Raw genomic sequence first — 20,003 nt, forward strand, 5'->3', positions numbered from 1 at the left:
TGACAGTAGAGGTTTTAAGCCCCATCTGTTGGGAAACGAAACGATTGATGGAGCGAAAGAGGAAGCCGAGAGGCAGATATGACAGGGAGAGGCGAGGGAGCGAGAATAAGCAGTTAGGGAAGGGGAACAAGAGGGAACTGCATGTTTTGGATCCATGCAATATGGAAATATGGAAATTGAACTGGATTCGACTAAGTCTGAGCACTGCATATTTACGTCTTGAATTTGCAGATTGGGTCCTTTTAGTGGCAGGGCACATAAGTGGCTAAGAGAGCATATGTGCCACTTATGTGTCCTCAAGCAGGACAGTGACACTGATTCAGCTGCTTTTTCACTGAGATACTGATTTCTTTCTGAATGGGATTAGAGGGACGGAGACATTTTCCTGATGAAACAAGCATCTCAGCATGATACTATCATTACTCACTTACTATTGCATCTAAAAAGTGTTTCAATAAGCAGATTCCTTTTCGGCAAGATTGCAAACACAACAATGTGCAAGGCTGTCACTCTGTTTCAACAGAACTGCTTTTTGGATAGCTGTATAGCTTAGGGGAGCTATGTTTTATCATTTATTTTTATTATAAATGTTATAGTTAGTTATTAGAATGTCTTTCAATTGTCTTTTTTTAGTTTTTACACATCTTTTTCATGTAAAGATTTATGTGCAGCACAATAAATTCCTTAAAGGAGAGACTAGAATATAAAAGTTACAAGTTTTGGCCATACTGAACAATATCATGTCTCTCCATATCTTTGCTTTTAAAATCGACCACAATTGTAAAAACATTTGCTTTATGGTAACTGTGATAACTCTGCCAAATTCTTTGTCAGTTAATTTCAATCCATGATTCAATATTTCAACACGTTTTACTACATTTGTTCAGCTGAAATACATATTGTGATACCTTTGACAGTATTTTCTTAAAGTACATCTAATGCTGTATTTTGAAAATAGAAGAAAGATGCATTACCCAGGGACATTTGCAGCTTGAACATCCCAGTATGTTTTGGAAAATTCAAAAGCAGTTAATTGTTGCTTTCACACATGCTAATTAAACATCTGAAAATTTCCCAAATATTCAAGGGGAGCTGCAAATTGCCAAATTCTTCACCCCAACTTTTTCCTGCCAGCCCCCTAGTAAAACTTTCATTTCACACAGCGAATGTAATGAAGCTGTTTCTGCTCTTTTCTACTCATCTGTAGTTCTTCTTCATTAGTTGGTTGATTCTGTGAATAAGTAATAACAAACATTGATTTAAGATAACAGTTGTCATTATGTCAGACTCATCTTTATAATGTCATATTTTTTATGATTTTTTTTTGTTGATGTGTTGCCCCCAGGGAAACCTTAATGCTTAAATAAGTAAATAAGCAACTTCATGCAGGGGCAGCCTGTCAGCAGGGCATGTGTGAAAACAGTATTTTGGTTGCAGACTCCCCAAATGGTAATAGTTTTATTCTGCTGCAACCACACAGCTCAGGGCCGGCAGGAAAGGGGGCGGGGGCCCCCCTGCCCTGATCTGCCCTGACCACTGCTGTTGTTATCAGTGGGACTGGAGACAAGCATTATTTCCCCTCTAATTCCCTGATAATGTCTGTCCTGCCGCATGGATGGCTCTCAAAGGCAAACCCAGAGCCCCTCACACCAGCAGAGGGGCTGTGTTTCCAGGGGGAGATATACTGTGGTGTGTGTGTGTGTGTGTGTGTGTGTGTGTGTGTGTGTGTGTGTGTGTGTGTGTGTGTGTGTGTGTGTGTGTGTGTGTGTGTGTGTGTGTGTGTGTGTGTGTGTGTCCACAGAGGCCAGAGGATGAGTTACACGCTTGCTTTGTCAGAGTACAGACATCTTTCCCAGCTTTTATCTTCACAGTCTCCTTACTTTTACCTCTTTTTCCCCTTTAAAGCCCCTTTCATTGACTTTACAGCGGCTTGAAAGAAGCCTGAGCTCTGTGAGACATAGACCGGCAGGCGTCGTATCTTCTAATCTCTTTCACTTTTTCATCTCTGCCTAAGGAAACTGATGTATCTCTTTTTTTTGTTGCTTTGTTCCATGTGATAGGTGTCATTTCGATGTGTGAAAAGCCTCTATAACCCTTTGACGATCTACCTTACTCAATTCCTTTTTTAATCCTTAAAGTTGTAAATAGAATAAAAAAACTTGTTGAAAAGCTGACTGAATTTTAATATTGAGTTCCAGAACTTTGTGCAGATTTTTCAAGGAGAATATGATGAAAGTTTGGTAAGAGTGTGGGTTCATAACCTGCCAGCTACTGAAATTCAACTCTTGCCCTCTGAAAGGTTTATTTAAAGTCTGTGTTATAAAATGGAACATCATTTATTTCACCTTAAGTGAAACAGTGGCATGATATTAAGTTTTATTGCCATTGATTCTAAAACGGCATATTTTTAGGTATTAGTTGGGGTAGGAACCTGCAGCCCGTGTGTGTGTGTGTGTGTGTGTGTGTGTGTGTGTGTGTGTGTGTGTGTGTGTGTGTGTGTGTGTGTGTGTGTGTGTGTGTGTGTGTGTGTTAATTTGTGCAAGTGAAAACCGCTGTGAGACGGAGCAGCCACAGGGCTGACAGTAAGCAAACTAGACCCAGTGGACGGGGTGACCACTCAGGTGGCAAATCTGGAGCTTGACATAAATTCCCCTTGCTCTGTGTTTGTGCGTGTGTGCATGCCTATGAGAATGTGTGTGTCTCTGTGGATGTATACTGTATTGTTAGTGTGCAGACTAGCAGTTACAGAGTGTGTTTGCATGTGTGTGTGTGTGAGTGTGTGTGAGTGTGTGTGTGGGAAGCAGAGACAGAAAGGACTGCATGTGTCCGTACAGCACATCATCAGTTAGGCTTTATGGCTCAGGACCTCCTTAGATAAGCCCCCCAGGCTGTGAAATTGCTCCTTCAAGAGAAAATGACATTAATATGCGCTCGTCCCTCCCCCCGCTGATCCTTGAGCGTTTTTTTTTTCCAGAGCCTTGCTGCTCTTTTAGAAAGGCAAGCCAAGCCATCATGAAAGGCCCCACCACAGATGAAATGTTAGAACCATTGACTGGGGCATAGCCTGCAGAGCAAAGCTTTTAGCCTGTCTGGCCTGTATGTAAGGAAGCAGACTGCTCTACAATGTATTAGCAGCATGAAGTCATTCATCAAATCATGGAAAGCACGATCTTTTGTATAATCCTAAATAGTTTAAGCGGCTTGAAGGGACTGAGGGGCAGACACTTAGAGCAACTGAGGTCTTTTATTGATCAGAACGAGACGTATAGACCCTTAAAATGTTGCCCCAAAGCCAAAGATCTTCTCCATGACATCAAAGGGAAGAGAAGTCCAGGCGTCTAGATGCAGAGCAATGAATGAGCAGAGTTTGTTTTCATAGAAGGGCAAAAAAATGTCCTTGAAGCACTGTGTGTGACCGCCAAACCATTTTGGAACCAGTCATGGTCTTATGTTATGACAGAACGTTTCAGCTGAGAAAACATCCTGAGCTTTGTGGTTCAAACAATCAATAAATGCTTTTCTGTACAGTCTTGATTTTTAATTGAGGGATGAAGCAGAGTTTTTAAAAGAGATTTTAAAGTGAATTGAACTTTTCTCAGAATGAAACCTAGCAGTTCTATCTATCTGCGTTAGGTATATGGTGTTATGAATACCTGCAGGTGTCATTTGAATGAGTTGGTGGTCAGGAAGAATGAGAGGCTATTCAAGCCTGTATTTCTTGTTGATGCTTTAATTATATTTCAAGTTAGCTACAGGGTATGATAAGAACGGAGAAGGTGGCATCCTAAAATATGAGTGCAGAGGATGTTGTTCATTTGGATACATGTTGAATTGTTTGGCTTAGATAGCTTCATGTATGTGTATTTCATCTGAGTAAGGGTATACAGCAGATGTAAGGCTGGGCCTGTGACTACAGAGGTGCATCATGGTATACGTAGGCAATGAAACTGACATAAGTTGACAGTGGAGGTTTTAAGCACCATGTGTTGGGAACTAAATGTTATCCAAAGAGTTTGAACATTTTACAAGAAGAGAAAAGAGGGGGAGTTTAATGATATAGGGGTTTAAATTTTCTAAGATTTTAGAATATAATTTTAACGTTTAAAAAGCCAGAACTGATTATCCATAGAAATTGAAAATGTTTAGTTTGGCTGAATGTTTTTTGAAAGTAACGATTTATTTACATAGCTGTCCTCCAGAATTTAAATGATACCTTTAGCTTCAACTGTACTTTAACATCAGAGTTCCACCTTCATATGTTTTCCAGTCAATAGTAAGTCATTTCATCTTTTTCAGGACCAACAACCAGCTGGTGGCCTTCCTGTCCAAATACAGAGACATGAACTTCATCAAGTCCCACGGCAGAGACAACGCCAGGTGAGACGCTAAAATTTATAAACTTTAATCTCCTCACAACACTCCACCATTCTGCCTCTCTCGTACTCACACACACACAATCACCTATGTGCACGCACAGCGTACTCCTCCCAGCAGCAGCTTGGTCACTGAATCAAATTACAATTAGCGCCCATCTGTGGCTTTATTAATTAACCTTCTTGGTGGGGGGAGCTAGCGAGGTCACTGCAGCGTTGAGCACTCTTCTCTGTAGCAACCAACCTCCTCTGCCACCCTCTACTTCCTGCCTCATCACCACCCGCTGACAAACCAGTCATCACCCGACACTTTGGGCGAAAATACCCGCAAACACATGAAGAAAAAAATCCAGCATGGACGCATGAGTCAGCGTGACTCAGCGGTGCCTTTTTTGTGTTTGCAGTCACGGTATTTTATTCAATGCTGTGTGTTGGGAGAGGGGCTGTGTTTTTTCCTGCTTTAATTGAGTATTCATAACAATGATGCTAATCTGACGAATCTACCACTGCATGTCTGTGTGGATGACTGGAAAGAATTGAAATCATAAAAAAATGCTTGAAATGCTGAAAAATCATCTGAATGTGAGCCACGAGTTCAATGAATTAACCCTTTATGTTGCTGTCGAGAGAAAAAAACAGCAGGAACTATGTGACCTGTGTGACCTGCATTTGACTCCCTTCATCTGGCACCTGATGTGTTTATAGCTGTAGCACCAGCTGTTATGAATGTAGGGTGTCACTCCTCTGTTTGCTGATGAAAGTGTGTCGTGACAAATGTGAGCATCACAGTTGTGGAGTCATTTCAGGTCAAGGATAGAAGACAAATTCAGTTTGAATGCAAAACAAAGTCATGTTGGAACTGTTTTAAGTAATCTAGCTGTAATATGTTTAGTCAGCGTAGTCTCTTGTTGTAATGGTTGAGCAGGTCTAGACAATGGCTGTCAACCACCTGTTTTGAAACAATACGATCACCATTATTTTAACTATAGTATCAGAAATTAAATGAAGTTCAAAAATTACAGATCTTTTGTCATATTTTAACCTTAAGAGAGAGAACACACTCTTAATTACACACATACAACAACGTTTTGATGTATTTGTGTAATTAACACTGTGTGCAGGAGTCTGCTTGCTAGTTTTGAAGATCAAAAACACAAAATCAAGCCGATATTTTGGTGCCTTGGACTTGTTTTTTTGTTGACATGGTAACAAAACAGGTATCAATGTTGTTGGATTGTTGGATTTTTTTTTTTTGCCACAGATATGACAAACAAGATTTGACCTTATTATTTTTGCTATCGTTTTGTATTTATTGGCTCATAAATGTATAAAGTGTAACAATATTATATCCGTGTGTGTTCTTTAGGTTCATTCGTAAGCAGGGTCTGGATCGTCTCTTCCTTGAGTGCGACACACACATGTGGCGGCTGGGTGACCGCAAAATCCCTGAAGGCATCTCTGTGGACGGTGGTTCTGACTGGTTCCTTCTCAACCGCATGTTCGTCGAATACGTTATAAACTCCAAGGACGATCTGGTCACCAACATGAAGCGCTTCTACGCCTACACTCTGCTGCCTGCAGAGGTAACACACACACACACACACACACACACACACACACACACTTTCACACATTCAAGTGTTTGTTAACCTTTGACTGACACATGAGAATCGATTTGTAGTAACACTCCATCGCTTCTAGAAACAGTAGACACTTGTTTCTTTCCGACTCTGGGAAAATGCAAAGGCTGAGTTTCTGTCTGTATACAAGGATTGGATGAGAGCTGAGTGATCTCTGAGGGGAAATTGGATTTTTATCATGAGCTCCTGTGAATGTTTTTTCTGCTGCTACTCTATTTCCTCTCAGCGAAATTGAATGGTGTAAAAAATAAGAGGTATACAATTTTCTAATTTTGTCTCTGTCTCTGCCTCAACCTTCCTCCCCCCAACCCCCGCCTCTCCCTTTCTGTTTTTTAACACTCAGTCGTTCTTCCACACGGTGCTGGAGAACAGCGCCCACTGTGAGAGCATGGTGGATAACAACCTGCGCATCACCAACTGGAACCGCAAACTGGGCTGTAAGTGCCAGTACAAGCACATCGTGGATTGGTGTGGATGCTCCCCGAACGACTTCAAACCCGCCGACTTCCACCGCTTCCAGGTAACAACACCCGCAGAACACTAATGTGGAGAAAATCTGTTGCAATCTTTTATCATCCACTGGCCAGAAGCAGAGCGAGTGGCAGCAGCGGGTCAGGGCTCTCTGTAGGTGCTCTGAACAACTCTATAACTGAAAGGTACCGTACACAAAGGCTTGCTCAGGAAAAACTCTACACAGCATGGTAGGAAATAATGTCTGACCAATGCATTGTGTTTACCATTTTACTATCAACATGGCCATTTTCCCATTTTCCCGAGAAATTGTTTGCTCTTTAGGCTTCAAAATGATCAGAGCAACGTTCCTGATGAAGTTATGGCACCATTTGAAATATTTCTTCAAAATACTCTTGCTGTCGGCGAGAAAGACATCACACAGAAATAGCTGCAGGCAAAGCCTCTAAACTTCGGATGATTCGACTGAAGTTGCCATTAAAAGAAAATGCAGAAATCCGCCTTCATCTCAAGTTAAACTATCAACCTCGTGTAAAATACATAATTTATGTGTGTTTCCATCTGTTTTATGTAGTTTTCTTCACATACTGTATATCCAGATAAGAACGGTATAAATTACTAGAAATCTGTTTAAATCAAGTTGTTATGGACTGTAAAGAGCCACTTCAGCCGTTTCGTAATCTGTGTGAGTGATCTTTCAGAGCAGATCTTTAGTGATCACAGGATTCAAATGTTAACAGCTGAAGTCACAGATCAATGTATTTAGCTCCATCTGATATATATTGTTTATTCTGATCTCTACAGTAGCTATTAGCACAGGATATTAACAAGAAGAAGTTTTCAATCATGTAGGCAGGGATGGAACTATAGGAAATGTGTCAAAGGGGATTGAAAAAGAAAGATTCACTAAATCCCAGTAAAGTCTGCAGGTAGAGGAGGTACAAAATGAATAAATCTCGGCAGAATGAATGTAAATCCATTATGACATATGATATATACAGACAAAAAAGATGAACTGTCACAAAGACAAAATCAATATCTGCATAAATCATAGGTCATTAAACTCCTTAATAATGTTTTATAGCCTAACCTAAAAATACTGGGGAAAAATAAATCCTTGCTTGTCTTGTACTTACTCTCTGATATACTCTGCTTTGGATAAAAGGATAAAAGTCTGCTAAGTGAGTTGTAGAATTGTAGAAAAAAGCAAGTTCGGGGCCGGTCTGCAAACAAGAGGCGGCTGACAACAAGGCAGCTCTGCTTACTTGGTTGTTGCTTGGCGATAGATCTGGACCTCGGTGAAGGCGTCTTTCCACAGTGGCCCGAATAACAAACTCTCCAGCTCCCATGAGCCGCCAGCTCGTTCCCTTTTATTGAGTTCAGATATTTGTTTTTTTTGGTGGAGAGAGGGTGGAGAGTGTGATGCCGCTGGTTGTTGACAGTTTTACCATATGATGAGCACAGCTCCGTTGGTGCTATGCTAAACTTACACATCTAAACGAGCATACCCACAGTGGGTATGAACAACTGTTATGTATGTAAATGTAGCCGGCCACACATTTAGAATGTAGAAGAAAGTTCACAGAATGGGAGTCGTCTCTGTACTACTGCTGCTGTCGCCCCGCGTCCTGACCAGGTGCACCCCATTTTACCAATCAGCAGCTTCTCACAAGCAGTTGGGGAGGAAATGACGTCACCCCAGAAACAGTCAGCACTGGGCGTTGTAGTTTCCTCCCAGGCATTACCCAGCATTACACCCAATGACGTTTACACTGCACAGCCATTGAGGGACTAGTGGGATCGTCAGGCATTTAATAAATCAGCTTCATGCTTTTTTCTCCCCAACAGTTAGTTATTTTCCACTCTTTCGTTGATACTATCAATACCTCCGATATCATACAACCTTGATACTGTATAAAGGTATTGGTGCGTCAGACTTTGCTTTGCCCACCATCTTGGATTTCTTGTAACATAACGACTGCAGAATCCTTTTGAGATCATGTCCTGCCTCCTGAGACACCCCCACACCTCAAACACTTTATGGGATGAGTGTGAAAGATTTCAGAGGCAGGCAGGCTGTCCTGACATTTTCAAGGAGTGCATATTTTTGAAAAACAGCTTATTCTTTGCCCTCACAGTCTGTCCTCTGAACGTCAGCATTCAACTTGTTTCCACGGCCTTCACAATCAATATGTGCAAAGTTATGTCTCGATTAGTATGACCCTGATAGGGGGGAAGAAAATAATGGTAATTAGGTCCTCTTTGCTTCGAGTATGAGGGGGAGCTTAGAGGGTTAGTTGGCCCTCTAAAATCTAAGTGAGAGAAGTGAATGAGTGGCAGCGACTCTCAGACCCCAGAGAAAGACTGTATCTGTTTGACTTTTAATGTGCTCCTAAAAAGTAAAAGCTGCACTACAAAGTGAGAATGTTCTGCCATGGTTTAATATCACTTCAAGTCATTTCCTTTAAGAGCCGTGACTCACTTCGACTCCCCTGTCCTTCTCATACCAGTCAAAGCCTTCGCACTGACCTCACTCCGCTCCTTGCCAGGCCCGTCTGCCGGCTGTCTCGCCTCAGACTCTGGCAGCTCAGTGCCAGCACATTACCACGGGTCCTTGGCACTGCCGCTGGGTCATGTTGGCACAGTTGTATCAGTTAAGTTCAACCCTGGGAACATGGCAGCCTTTCCAGAAGCTAGCCAGGCCTTGGTATTAAAAGGGCTTAATATCCCTTTGAGCGCACAATCTCAGTTTCCCTTTGAACCGGAGCATTGGAGAAGATACAGACAAGTAAAGTAGGCTCCAATTTGGTTTGCAGATGAGAGAAATAATTCAAGGAACAACTGTCTAGTTCCCACAGAGTGAATTTAAAGTCATCAGGGGAGGGGTTATTGTAGAGAGGAAGAAGGGTGATGTTCTTTTTTTTTAGTGCTTCATTGTTTAGTAACATGTTTCAGACTGAGCTGCATTTAAGAAATACAAGCTGTGACAGATTGGCACTTTCAGTTGACTGCAGGGAGGAAATTAAAACCTGGGAATGAGGGGGGAGAAAAAAACAAATAAAATCCCTGCTCCAAGTTTCTTTTGGTATCTGTAGCCAATCGCTGAGAGCTGAAGAATCATCAGGAGCTGTGTGAAGCCACACCAAAATCCCACAGTCACCTCCCCAGTATGAGAATACATACAAGGCTCAATTAGGCCTTCTCTTTTTTTTGTAGCAGTAGCACCAAGGTGTTCAGAGCTGGGTAACTAATGGTAAATAGTTTTGTGTCTGGGACTGAAAAGATGGCTTTGTGTGTAAGCCAGGCTGTGGAGGTGGCGGTTTTCATGATGCACTATCAACCATACTGTAGCACAAGGCCAGCTCGGCTGGAGAGAGGTGAGAAAAGACATGAATGGAGCGGAGGAGGCCAGACAGAAGGACGAATTCAAAGACCAGTTGATATAGAGATGAAGAATAGATTCAAAGGAACAGTACTGCTGTATGCTTGAGACGCTCTGAAGGTAACATTTTGGTGCCTCCAGAAACTTTTTATTCTCCTTCTCAGTCAAAAACCTTGAGCTGTCTGACCAACATTCACTGATTGACTCGCAGCTTGAGCAATGCACCAAAATCAGCAATCAATCAACCAATCATCACTTGTATAGCGCCAATTCATAACAAGTGTTATCTCGAGACGCTTTACAAACAATGCAGATGGGATAAAATCTAGGAAGGATTTCTCCTTTGTATTCCTCGCGTTCCTGTTGTCCACACTTCCTTGCCGCTGAGGTGGAGGTCAAAGCCAGCCGTGCATGACTGAGGACGGCGGTGGTTGTTGTGGGGGACGACACAGTCTGATGGTGTTGGCTGGGCGTCAGGGACGTCAGGTGGTAGTAGAGCCTTCGCTGAGGTTGGGAGAGCGCCGTCTACTCGAGGGACAAAGCCTCCTGGGCTTCTAACACAGATCGTCGTTAGCAGCAGCTTTTGCTTTCATCAATAGATTGATTGGGCTGGGATTGACCTTTTTCAGATCTCTCTTGGTTATTCATTTCACATCCTCTTGTTAAAGGACAGTATCTGTAGTTCCGTCAGTTACATGTTATAGTGCTTTTTTTAACTTAATGTTAATGCATTAGTCTTTAAATAGACCATCCCCTCAACACCTCTTCCAGATGGGGAACCACTGTCGATAAGAAAACAAGTTGTGCTGTAATATAGATTTATAATGCTTATCAAACATAGAAATTAAAGAGAGACCACGGACTCCTTCAGGTCAGTGATGGAGTGAGTGAGTCATTTTGCTTTAATGTATACCGTCTCTTTCTTCTATCCGCCTACACATAATCTCCAAACACATCTTAAACATTTCATTTGTTCACGGACCGCCCTCCTGTTACACCTTCTCATCTTTTACTTTTATTCTTCCCTCTATCTCATCCCTCCCTGCTCTGTTGTCCCCTGTCCCTCCTTTCTTCCACTGTTTCCCCGTGCAGCAAACGGTGCGGCCCACCTTCTTCGCCCGGAAGTTTGAAGCCAGCGTGAACCAGGAGATAGTCAACCAGCTGGACACCTATCTGTTCGGACCGTTTCCCCAGGGAACAGCGAGCCTCAACTCATACTGGGAGAATGTGTACGATGAGCCAGATGGCTTTGCCAGCCTGTCAGACACGCAGCTCACGTACTTCCACTCCTTCTCACGGCTGGGCCTGGCCCGAGCTGCTTCCTCTCTGCAGGGAAACCCGAAGGATCACAGCTGCAGGTTAGTTTGTAAACACATGCACTTTCACCTATGCAAATTCTCTACTGCATCATTATCCCATCTTCATGACACACCTGCACCCACATCCACAGGTGCTCTTCATTTTGACTTTTACTCTCAAAAGCAGCCACACCCATGTGAGCGTGAGAGACCACAACATATGCAAAAAGCTTTTGTGCCCCTGTTCATGCATGGTCTCGTCATTCAAAAGAGAAAACAATGAGTAGCTCCATTCAGCAGTGGGGAACTGTGGGTAATGCCATTCATTTTGTAACATGATAGGACCCCTCTGTCAGTTCATCCCACAGATGATTGGGCTATATGGGTCATGGCAATGAAGGCTGTTCCTTAAGGACAGCGTATTATCAGTGGAAAAGTACGATTTCAAGTGCTGTTACATGTGGTTGAAATGAAAAAGGGGAAAACTTCCATTAAGCGTTCATATTTAATAACCAAATGGAACATTTCTGCTTCATTTATTCAGAATGGGTTCCTAACAACATATGTTTCCAGTAGCATCTGGCGTAGCAGCATTTTAGGTCAGCTCTCCTTTAGTTTAATTGCACAGCGAGACACAAAGTGATTTAAAAAACAGTGACAAGTAAAATATGCTGATGCACAACAGAAAGCAGAGGTGTAAGCTGCTAATTAGTGTATGTCTGATAGAAAGCCCCATGCATCTCATAAAAAAGCACCTTACCTCCAACATAAAAGACGAAGCAAACAAACAACAGCATCTGAAGCAGGCATTAAGATGACATCTTTACGTTCATTTTAATGAACAAACATTAAGATGACTTTTGCTCCACATGAGGCAGGATAACAGAAACTTAATACGGCACAGCATGGAGTAAAGCAGTTCTTTGAACAATATATGGACACCCACTGTGACCAGAGGCTTTTTTTTGGTTAGTAGGCATCAAAGCTGCCAACTCATATCTATTCTATTCTGCAAAGATCATCAGGTAAACCCACTGCCCTTTTCTTTGAGTGAGGCTTTACTCACTGTAGCAGAGGAAATCTGTTAGGAAACACAGAACTGATCGCCTCGTGTCAGCTGAGTTGCTTTACTTTATGCTGCTCCTTATTAGCAGGGCTCTCTAATAGCAGGGCTCTCTAATAGCAGGGCATCCAGTGCCAACACTCCCCCACACACCCTACTGCATTGTGGGTGTTCTTGAAAGTCTTGTGGGTAACGCAGAGCAGAGAAAGGAAGCACGTTTCCATCTGTCAAACCTCAAAACCATCTATCGGTTACAGCTGCTTCTACTCATAAAGCTGCATGTGTTTAAAGAGAGCGCTAAAGTAGAACATCAAAAAAGGTGCTGACATAAACACGCATGTGTATGTGTGTATTTGAATGTACAACAGAGGGGTCTCCAAATCTTTGTCCTTGCCAGGAAAGGAGCCAATGAGCCTTTCCTTAAGGGGAACAAGCAAAGCTCTGTCCTAAACATTTACATTTAAAAGCACTTTTAGAAAGCTGAGAGGCCAAAAGAGAAACTGCAGGAAATAGAGAGGACTGTTGTAAAAGTCTGCATGTGTGTATCTGTGTGTGTGTGTGTGTGTGTGTGCGTGTGTGTGTGTGTGTGTGTGTGTGTGTGTGTGTGTGTGTGTGTGTGTGTGTGTGTGTGTGTGTGTGTGTGTGTGTGTGTGTGTCTGTGTGTGTGTGTGTGTGTGTGTGTGTGTGTGTGTGTAGCGTGAGGTTTGTATGTGTTTGAATGTTTTTGCAAGAAACTCAAGAGTGATGCTGACTGTATGTCTGTGTAAACATGTATGCATTGCTTCCTGTTAACATATACACAAAGAATGTTTCACCACATGTGTGAGTTTCTATGTTTACATTCCCTATATATCGGTGTATATGTATATTATGTATTATATTTTATATCAAAATATTTTAGACAAATTCCCAAAGATTGAGACTTATTTTTTCCCACAAATATTTGTATTATACTTTTTAACAGTCAAATCAAACAGTAGAACAGAACAGACAACACACACTGGCTACAACTTCAGTTTCTCACCTACATCTCAGGTACATGGCGTAACGCATATAATATAGTCAAGAGAATTGTTGCCTGTAACCACATCAGTATGGCATGGAGCATGTTATAGCATCTAAGCATGTATAGGGAGCAATGACTACAGGTGACAGTGGGGCACAATTTATTTGTTTGTTTTTAAATTAAAGAATTAAAACAGCATTGAGTTTTAAGCTAGCTCAGAAAACAAAGCATTAAATAAAGGACATCAAAAAAATATATTATAATAATTCTAGAAAGTATTCTGCTCTATGATCCAAAAATATCCCTTCGACTGGTTTCAGGGCTGTAATCCATCATTTCCTTGAATACAGAATTTGCAAGTCTTTTACCAGTACATATCTAAAGAAGGTTGTCCACATTTAATTTAATGTAATGACTGACGTGTATTCTATGAGTGCTAGTTGCATTGAGCCCTTTTGGTCGAGTCCAAAGCAAACTGTGAGTCAGGATAGTCTGTGCAGTGTCAGACTGCTGCAAAGTCGTTTTTAAGTGTTGTTGTTTTTTTTTACAAAGCTGAGTCAAGATTCTTTAGTTGCATTTTGTTTGTGATGGAGTCAAATGAACACAGACGAGAAAGCATGTTTGTAATCAAGAGAATGATTTAGGTGGGATGTGCTAACCTTTCTGAAATGACTAAAAGCTCAGTTTTGATACAGCCACAAAGTATGAATGCTCTTTTATGATTACAGGAAAAATAAATAGCCTGTTATGAAAACCAAATATCTTTTGTATTTACTTCACATTTTGTCACATAAAAATAGTGTCTGATTTTCTGAAAAATATTTGTTCAGGGATCAATGGAAGAGTACAATTCCTGCCCAACAGTAGAGACATTTTGTGTTTCAGCAAGCAATGTCTTCTTTATTATACACAAAAAGAAGCTGTCACCGTCTGTTAGAATTATGTCTCCTCTCAGCAGGTACAATGTGATCCTGAATATACTGAAAACAAAGCACTGATATTATGAAAGAGCAAAGAAACATGTCAAGGGAACACAATCGCAACATGAAAAAGAGGTTCTATCATCTAACAGACAGGAGGATATTTTTTGATTTGGAAGGTTTGAAGTGTCTTTTAGATTCCTCCCTTCTTAAAGATGAGACTGTACGAGTCAGAGTCAGTGTTTTTTAACAATTCATCTCTTTTATGTGTTGAGTTTGTGATCACACGTTAGGGTCAGAGCATAGAGCTGGCACATCGTATCAGTGTTATGTTGTGTTACATATGCGACCATATAATAAAGTCGTCTACAACATCAGAGGGGAAATAGAATGTCATTATTCATCTGAGTGTCAGACTTCTATACTGGGCCTTTCTGGTCTGTGACGCGTTCTGTTATAAATGAATCACTGCAGTATTACGGGGTGGAAGTCATGAATAATAGACGATTTCTCATCGTTCTTGGTGTAATAGTCAGACAAAGGGGAATTATGAATACTCCTTAATGTGTTGATAGAGAAGTATGTGAGTGGTTCTGTTAAATGAAGACCATGAGCAAAAAGAAAACAAAATCAAGAACTTGTACATAATGTGCTACAATGAGTCACAGCTGCAATGAAGCGATGTTAACATCAGCCTCAACGAAGAGGGGAAAAAAGTCAAATGAGCCTTGATTTTATAAATGTAGCCACACTCTGGTTTAAATGCATTCATAACTTTTATTTCAGTTCTATTGATCTTGATTGTTTGAAAACCAATCAAGGTCCTTCTCTAAAGCCTTAACTGTAACTTAAAGAGGTCATATTATGCCCTTTTTGGGGTTTGTATATTTAATCTATGTACCTACTTTTGTACGTTCACAATAGCTAAAGTCCGAAAAAAGTGTCTGTTTTCATGTACTGCTCCTCCTTGCTCCCTCTACGCTCTGAGTCCGTCAGCTACGCTCTGTTGAGCCCACACTGTTAGACCCCACGTGGGCCAAGTCTGCTCTGATTGGTCGATTGCCGATCCGCTCTGTCGTTATTGGTCAGTTGCTCAGCACGCATCTCGGAAATTTCAACATGAGCTGCAGGGCTTGCCACAACGAGCCAATGGGCTTAGATCAGTGATCTCACACTGACAATGACGTCGGACTGACACATTTATCGAGGGGGGCTAGAACCGAGCGTTACATGCGGCTAATGCTACAGCTAACAGGAGGACGTAGGAGAAGCCGCGTCTCCGCAGACTTTGAATTTTTGCACATAGATGTGCCTAAACATGCACAGGACACATGGAAAATACACTAAAGGGCATATAAAACCAGAAAAAGCAGAATATGGGATCTTTAAAAGACGAGTCCTGGCTTTAGCAACCTGTGTCTTTTTTAGACCTGGTCTGAAGTCAAAAGTACAGCCACATAGAGTGGTGTGTGTGTGGCTACATATTTTGCATGCATGTAGAATTCAGATGTGCAACCAACAGATGGATGGCTCAGGCTCAGAGTGAAACTGGAGCGCGAGAGAGGAAAAGGCCACAGAGAGGGATATGGTTCTTTTAGCAGCCCGCTGCGACTCGCTCGGAGCAACTGTGGAGTAAAAGCCTGAATGGAGCTTCTGTGCAGGCTACGCCCCAAGCCCTTCTCGCTGCCTCCCACGCTGGCAGCCGCCTCTCTTTTGGTAGAGATTGGGCAGGGGGGAGAATGAGTTTAGAGGGATGGGGTTAGAAAGCAGGATGATAAAGTAGGAGAGAAGAGCAGAAGAAAGGAGCAAAGAGGAAAAGGCAGATGGGGAAACAGAGGAGAAGATAAAGAGAGAAAGCATGGCAAAGGGAGCCGGAGAGGAGGGAGTGTGCAGTGCTATCCTTGTGGGTGTAAATATTTGCTGTTCTGCTTGTCAGGGTAGCATTTACCGGGACGGGTTGACTCCTGGTCCTCTAGTGGAATACTGATGAGGCCTTGGGCACTGGAGAGCAAGGAGAGGCATTGTGTGTTTGTGTGTGTGTGTGTGTGTGTGTGTGTGTGTGTGTGTGTGTGTCTGTGTGTGTGTGTGTGTGTGTGTGTGTGTGTGTGTGTGTGTGTGTGTGTGTGTGTGTGTGTGTGTGTGTGTGTGTGTGTGAGAGAAATGAAGAAGAATTCAAGGAGGCAGAAGAGATGAAGGATGAGAAATCTTAGCGAGAAGCAGTCAGACTCAGTGTGCAGAGAGCAGCTGTGGAGCGTTCTCCAGCAGAGCCCACCCTGTCTCCTTTTTATGTTTTTCCAGAAGTCACTTGGGCTGGCTGCCCTGAGGGCCCACCCTCTGCCTCCGATGAGTCAACACACAAATAAACAACAGACTCATCGGAGGGGCAAGACCTTCATTAGGCTGCAGCTGACTAGATGACCCAGTTCAACTTAGTTCAGTAAACTTGGGCTGTGTTTTAATTGTATATGTGTGTGCAGAACTCTGACTAATCTGGATCTTCTGCCAATACAGCCCATGACTATCCTTTCATTTTCTTAAGGATGCTGTGGTCTCAGCCATCATATGACTTCTTTAACCATTCCTTCCACTTCAGAATCAGAGCACATGCTTCGACAACCAGCACCTTGTAAATCAATAACTGGCATGGAGGAGGTTGTTATTCAAGTGTTTAGAAGTGCTTTATCATGCTATGGCTTTTATAAACGGTCACAAAATGCATTACTCTTCTTGTATGTACTTTAATAATCATAAACAATATGACACATAGCGTGAAACTCTGGCTCCCCAAGCAATGGCATAGCAAAGAACAAGCATGTTTAATGGGAATTATCAGCACGGCGGACAAATGTCCCTGTCCAATTGGTTTTCAGTTAAAGGGCATTGAATTAATGTCCACCGTGTCACACAGAGCACATTGACTGCCCACTTATCTTCACTGCGAGGAGACATTAGTATGCAGACACATTAGCATGTCCAAGGCTGGCTCCTGGCAGACGTTATCTAGATGAATCTAGATATTCTCCTCCTCTTACACCGTTGGTCCTAAAAGCAGCAAAGCAGATGGATCGCAGGTATCAGGTTTACTAATAGATTCTCGCTCTCTTGATGCTCTGCCAGGTACTTCCCCATGGGCCACCCGGTGTCTGTCCAGCTCTACTTCCAATCAGACCAGTTCCAGGGCTACCTGGTCAAGCACCATGCCACCAATCTGGCCACTAGCAAACTGGAGACGATGGAGACTTGGGTGGCACCCAAGAAGAACTTCAAGCTAACGACGCCTCCCAGCAGCACATTCAGCCGGTTGCAGTTGGCAGAGGTGAGTCAGCGAAAAGGCTTTCATGACATAGCATTTATTTTTTCATTTACATTTAATTCACATGTTTGCCGTGAGTCATAAACCATCAGTCAGCTTTTGCCAGTGTCTGGAAATGAGTTCCATTAAAACCCTAAGCACCACATACTTTTTCCTTTGTGGTGCATATAATTAGTGGTGAGATATACAGTTCATTTCTATGGTGACCTCATATTCATTGCTATGGCGACCTTGCTGAGACTCATAGCAGCGCATTCCCACACAATTAAACTGGTGCCTGTAATGGCCTTGTAAAATGTAAATTGATTGAATTCATCCAACTTTATAGGGATGAGCGCTTCATGTGCTTATTTGTTGTTTCCTAATAGAACGTCTCCTCACCTTCACACTGGAATGCTTCTCTTGATTGTCTTGTTATGTTAATCTGTGTTTCTGTTTACAACAAGGCCTGTTTAGGACACAGCAGCTTGGCTGTAATGTGACAGCCACAAAGTGCCTTTTTAAAAAGGACAAAATTAACTGAGTGAATGTGGATTGACCTTTTCTCGGGTTTATCATGCACAGCTTTGTGGGAACAACAAATGCCAACAAACTTGTGAAGGAATTTGTTTGCAATGGGTGTACATTTGGACAAAAGTCATACACCTGGACACGCCTTGGCACTTTCTGACCTTTTTGTGCAGCCTCAAAGTGAACTCAAAAGAGTTCCAGGCGACCAGTCTCCATGCTGGTTGCTCTCACTAAGCCGTGTTTGTGTGTCTAGCCTATGGAGCTGTGAGTGACAGAGAGGTGATGTGAGCTGAGGCTTTATCTGGATGCTCAGCCAAAGAAAGCATTCACTGTCTGGCACTGTGCAGTGGCTGTCAGTCAGTCAGTTTGTCCATGTGTCATTCAGAAGGAGAGCAGAAAGAGCTTAAATAAGACAGCTTGGTGTAAAACCAATAGCTCATTGCTTTTTGTCAACTTAGCAGATATGACCCATTATACTAAAGCTATACACTGGTGTTTGCTAGATAAACCATATGGTTGGCTTAACAATATGTTCCTTGTCCTCCTTCAGGTATAAAGGAAGACAGATATGTCTTTCTTTTCACTCCTATACTGCCGCCTCCAAGCAGCCTTTATAGGTCTTTTACAGCATGATTTAGAGTCCCACCACTTACAGCCCACACAGTTAAAATTAGCATTTCACTTCAAGTCAGACTTGACATTGAGAGGTACATTACCATTGTCAGACAAATCTTATACAGTAGAACGGCAGACTTAAGTCATGGTTGACACTTTTTTCTACCATAATGTATACACGTGGTGGAGGATATAAGTGTTAGAAAGTCACTTTAGGTTCAAAATGACTGAAGTCATACTTGTATTTTTTGTATTTAAATAATTTGATGTTAGTCTATCCTATCGGTTAAAAAGTGAATCCACTCAAAAACATTCATTCTTTATATCATCCCAGAGGCCAGAGACACTTTCTTGGAGTTCAGGATGCATTGATGTTGTGCTGATGTATTACTCACATTTTTTCAAGAAGTTTGTATATCATTCTTGAATGAATCTGCAGAATTTGAGCCCGAAAGCGGGGATTTCATTCACTCTTGGCTTGAATTTAAAGTAAAGGGTTAATGCTTCCTGTGCGATCACCTCTGCAGATTATTGTTCTATTTTTAAAATGGATACATTTTTGCCTCAGCTATGCTACTACAAAAAAGACAAACATGTTAAGTAGTTTCAACATAGCCTACTAAGAGCTTAAACAGAGTTTGTGAGGGGAAAAAAATCTGTTGTGCTTTTTTTAGGTGCCATTGGATATTCGAATAGAGCAGGAATGCATTGTGCCTCATATTTAAAAAAAAAAAAAAAATAGCATCCTATGAATTCCAAACACAATATGTTCTCAGTGTGTCGTCATGCGTAGTATGAATATTAAGAAAGTGTGCGGTTTGATGTTTCATGACACAACTCTCAGCTTGTACCTTTGCAACACATGTAGTCCCGGCCTCTGTCCCGACTCTCTGTTCTTTACCCTTCCTTCCTCAGTGCTTCACAGTGTATCTTCTTAGCAATCATCCAGCCATCTTACCCAGAGTCCTTCAGTAGTGTAAATGGGGTCCCAGGGGAGTCCTCTGGTGCTGCTAGTGAGCACCTGTGTTTGATTACCCCCACACAAAGTGCCACTAATAAGCCTCTGAATAGAGCCTCAGGGGCATTCATGCCCTATGGTCTTAATCAGGACCAGATGTAGACCGGGACTGTCCATACTGCTGCCTGATCAAATTTACCTGCCATATTTAATGGAGGTGTTAGCTGATGAAATGGAGGACAGGTCTGCAGGGTCGCCAGGTCAGAAGGAAGAGATGGAATAGAGGTGGATTATGGGATGGGGAGTGTTTTATGTTTCCTATAAAGTCAAGCAGAGTATTGAGCAGAAGGTGAGCGGAGTAATATGGGTTATCGACATACGGGGGAAGGGTAACACATGTATAGTATAAGCCTTCAACATCTGAATGAAGATAAGGGTTAAATCTGCTGATTTA

General features: G+C 42.1%; 1 protein-coding gene across 1 annotated transcript in view; it reads left to right on the plus strand.

Annotated features, from left to right (window-relative positions):
• The window catches only part of LOC132984435 (xylosyltransferase 1-like), a 79,152-nt gene that overhangs the window by 48,573 nt on the left and 10,576 nt on the right, over positions 1-20,003 (plus strand). Inside the window, exons 5-9 of the mRNA XM_061051274.1 lie at positions 4,297-4,377; positions 5,740-5,956; positions 6,357-6,533; positions 10,959-11,224; positions 17,271-17,469. Of these exons, the coding sequence (XP_060907257.1) occupies positions 4,297-4,377; positions 5,740-5,956; positions 6,357-6,533; positions 10,959-11,224; positions 17,271-17,469 (940 nt within the window). The remainder of the gene's footprint in view (positions 1-4,296; positions 4,378-5,739; positions 5,957-6,356; positions 6,534-10,958; positions 11,225-17,270; positions 17,470-20,003) is intronic.

This window comes from Labrus mixtus, chromosome 2, assembly GCF_963584025.1.
Source record: "Labrus mixtus chromosome 2, fLabMix1.1, whole genome shotgun sequence".
Taxonomy (NCBI): Eukaryota; Metazoa; Chordata; class Actinopteri; order Labriformes; family Labridae; genus Labrus; species Labrus mixtus.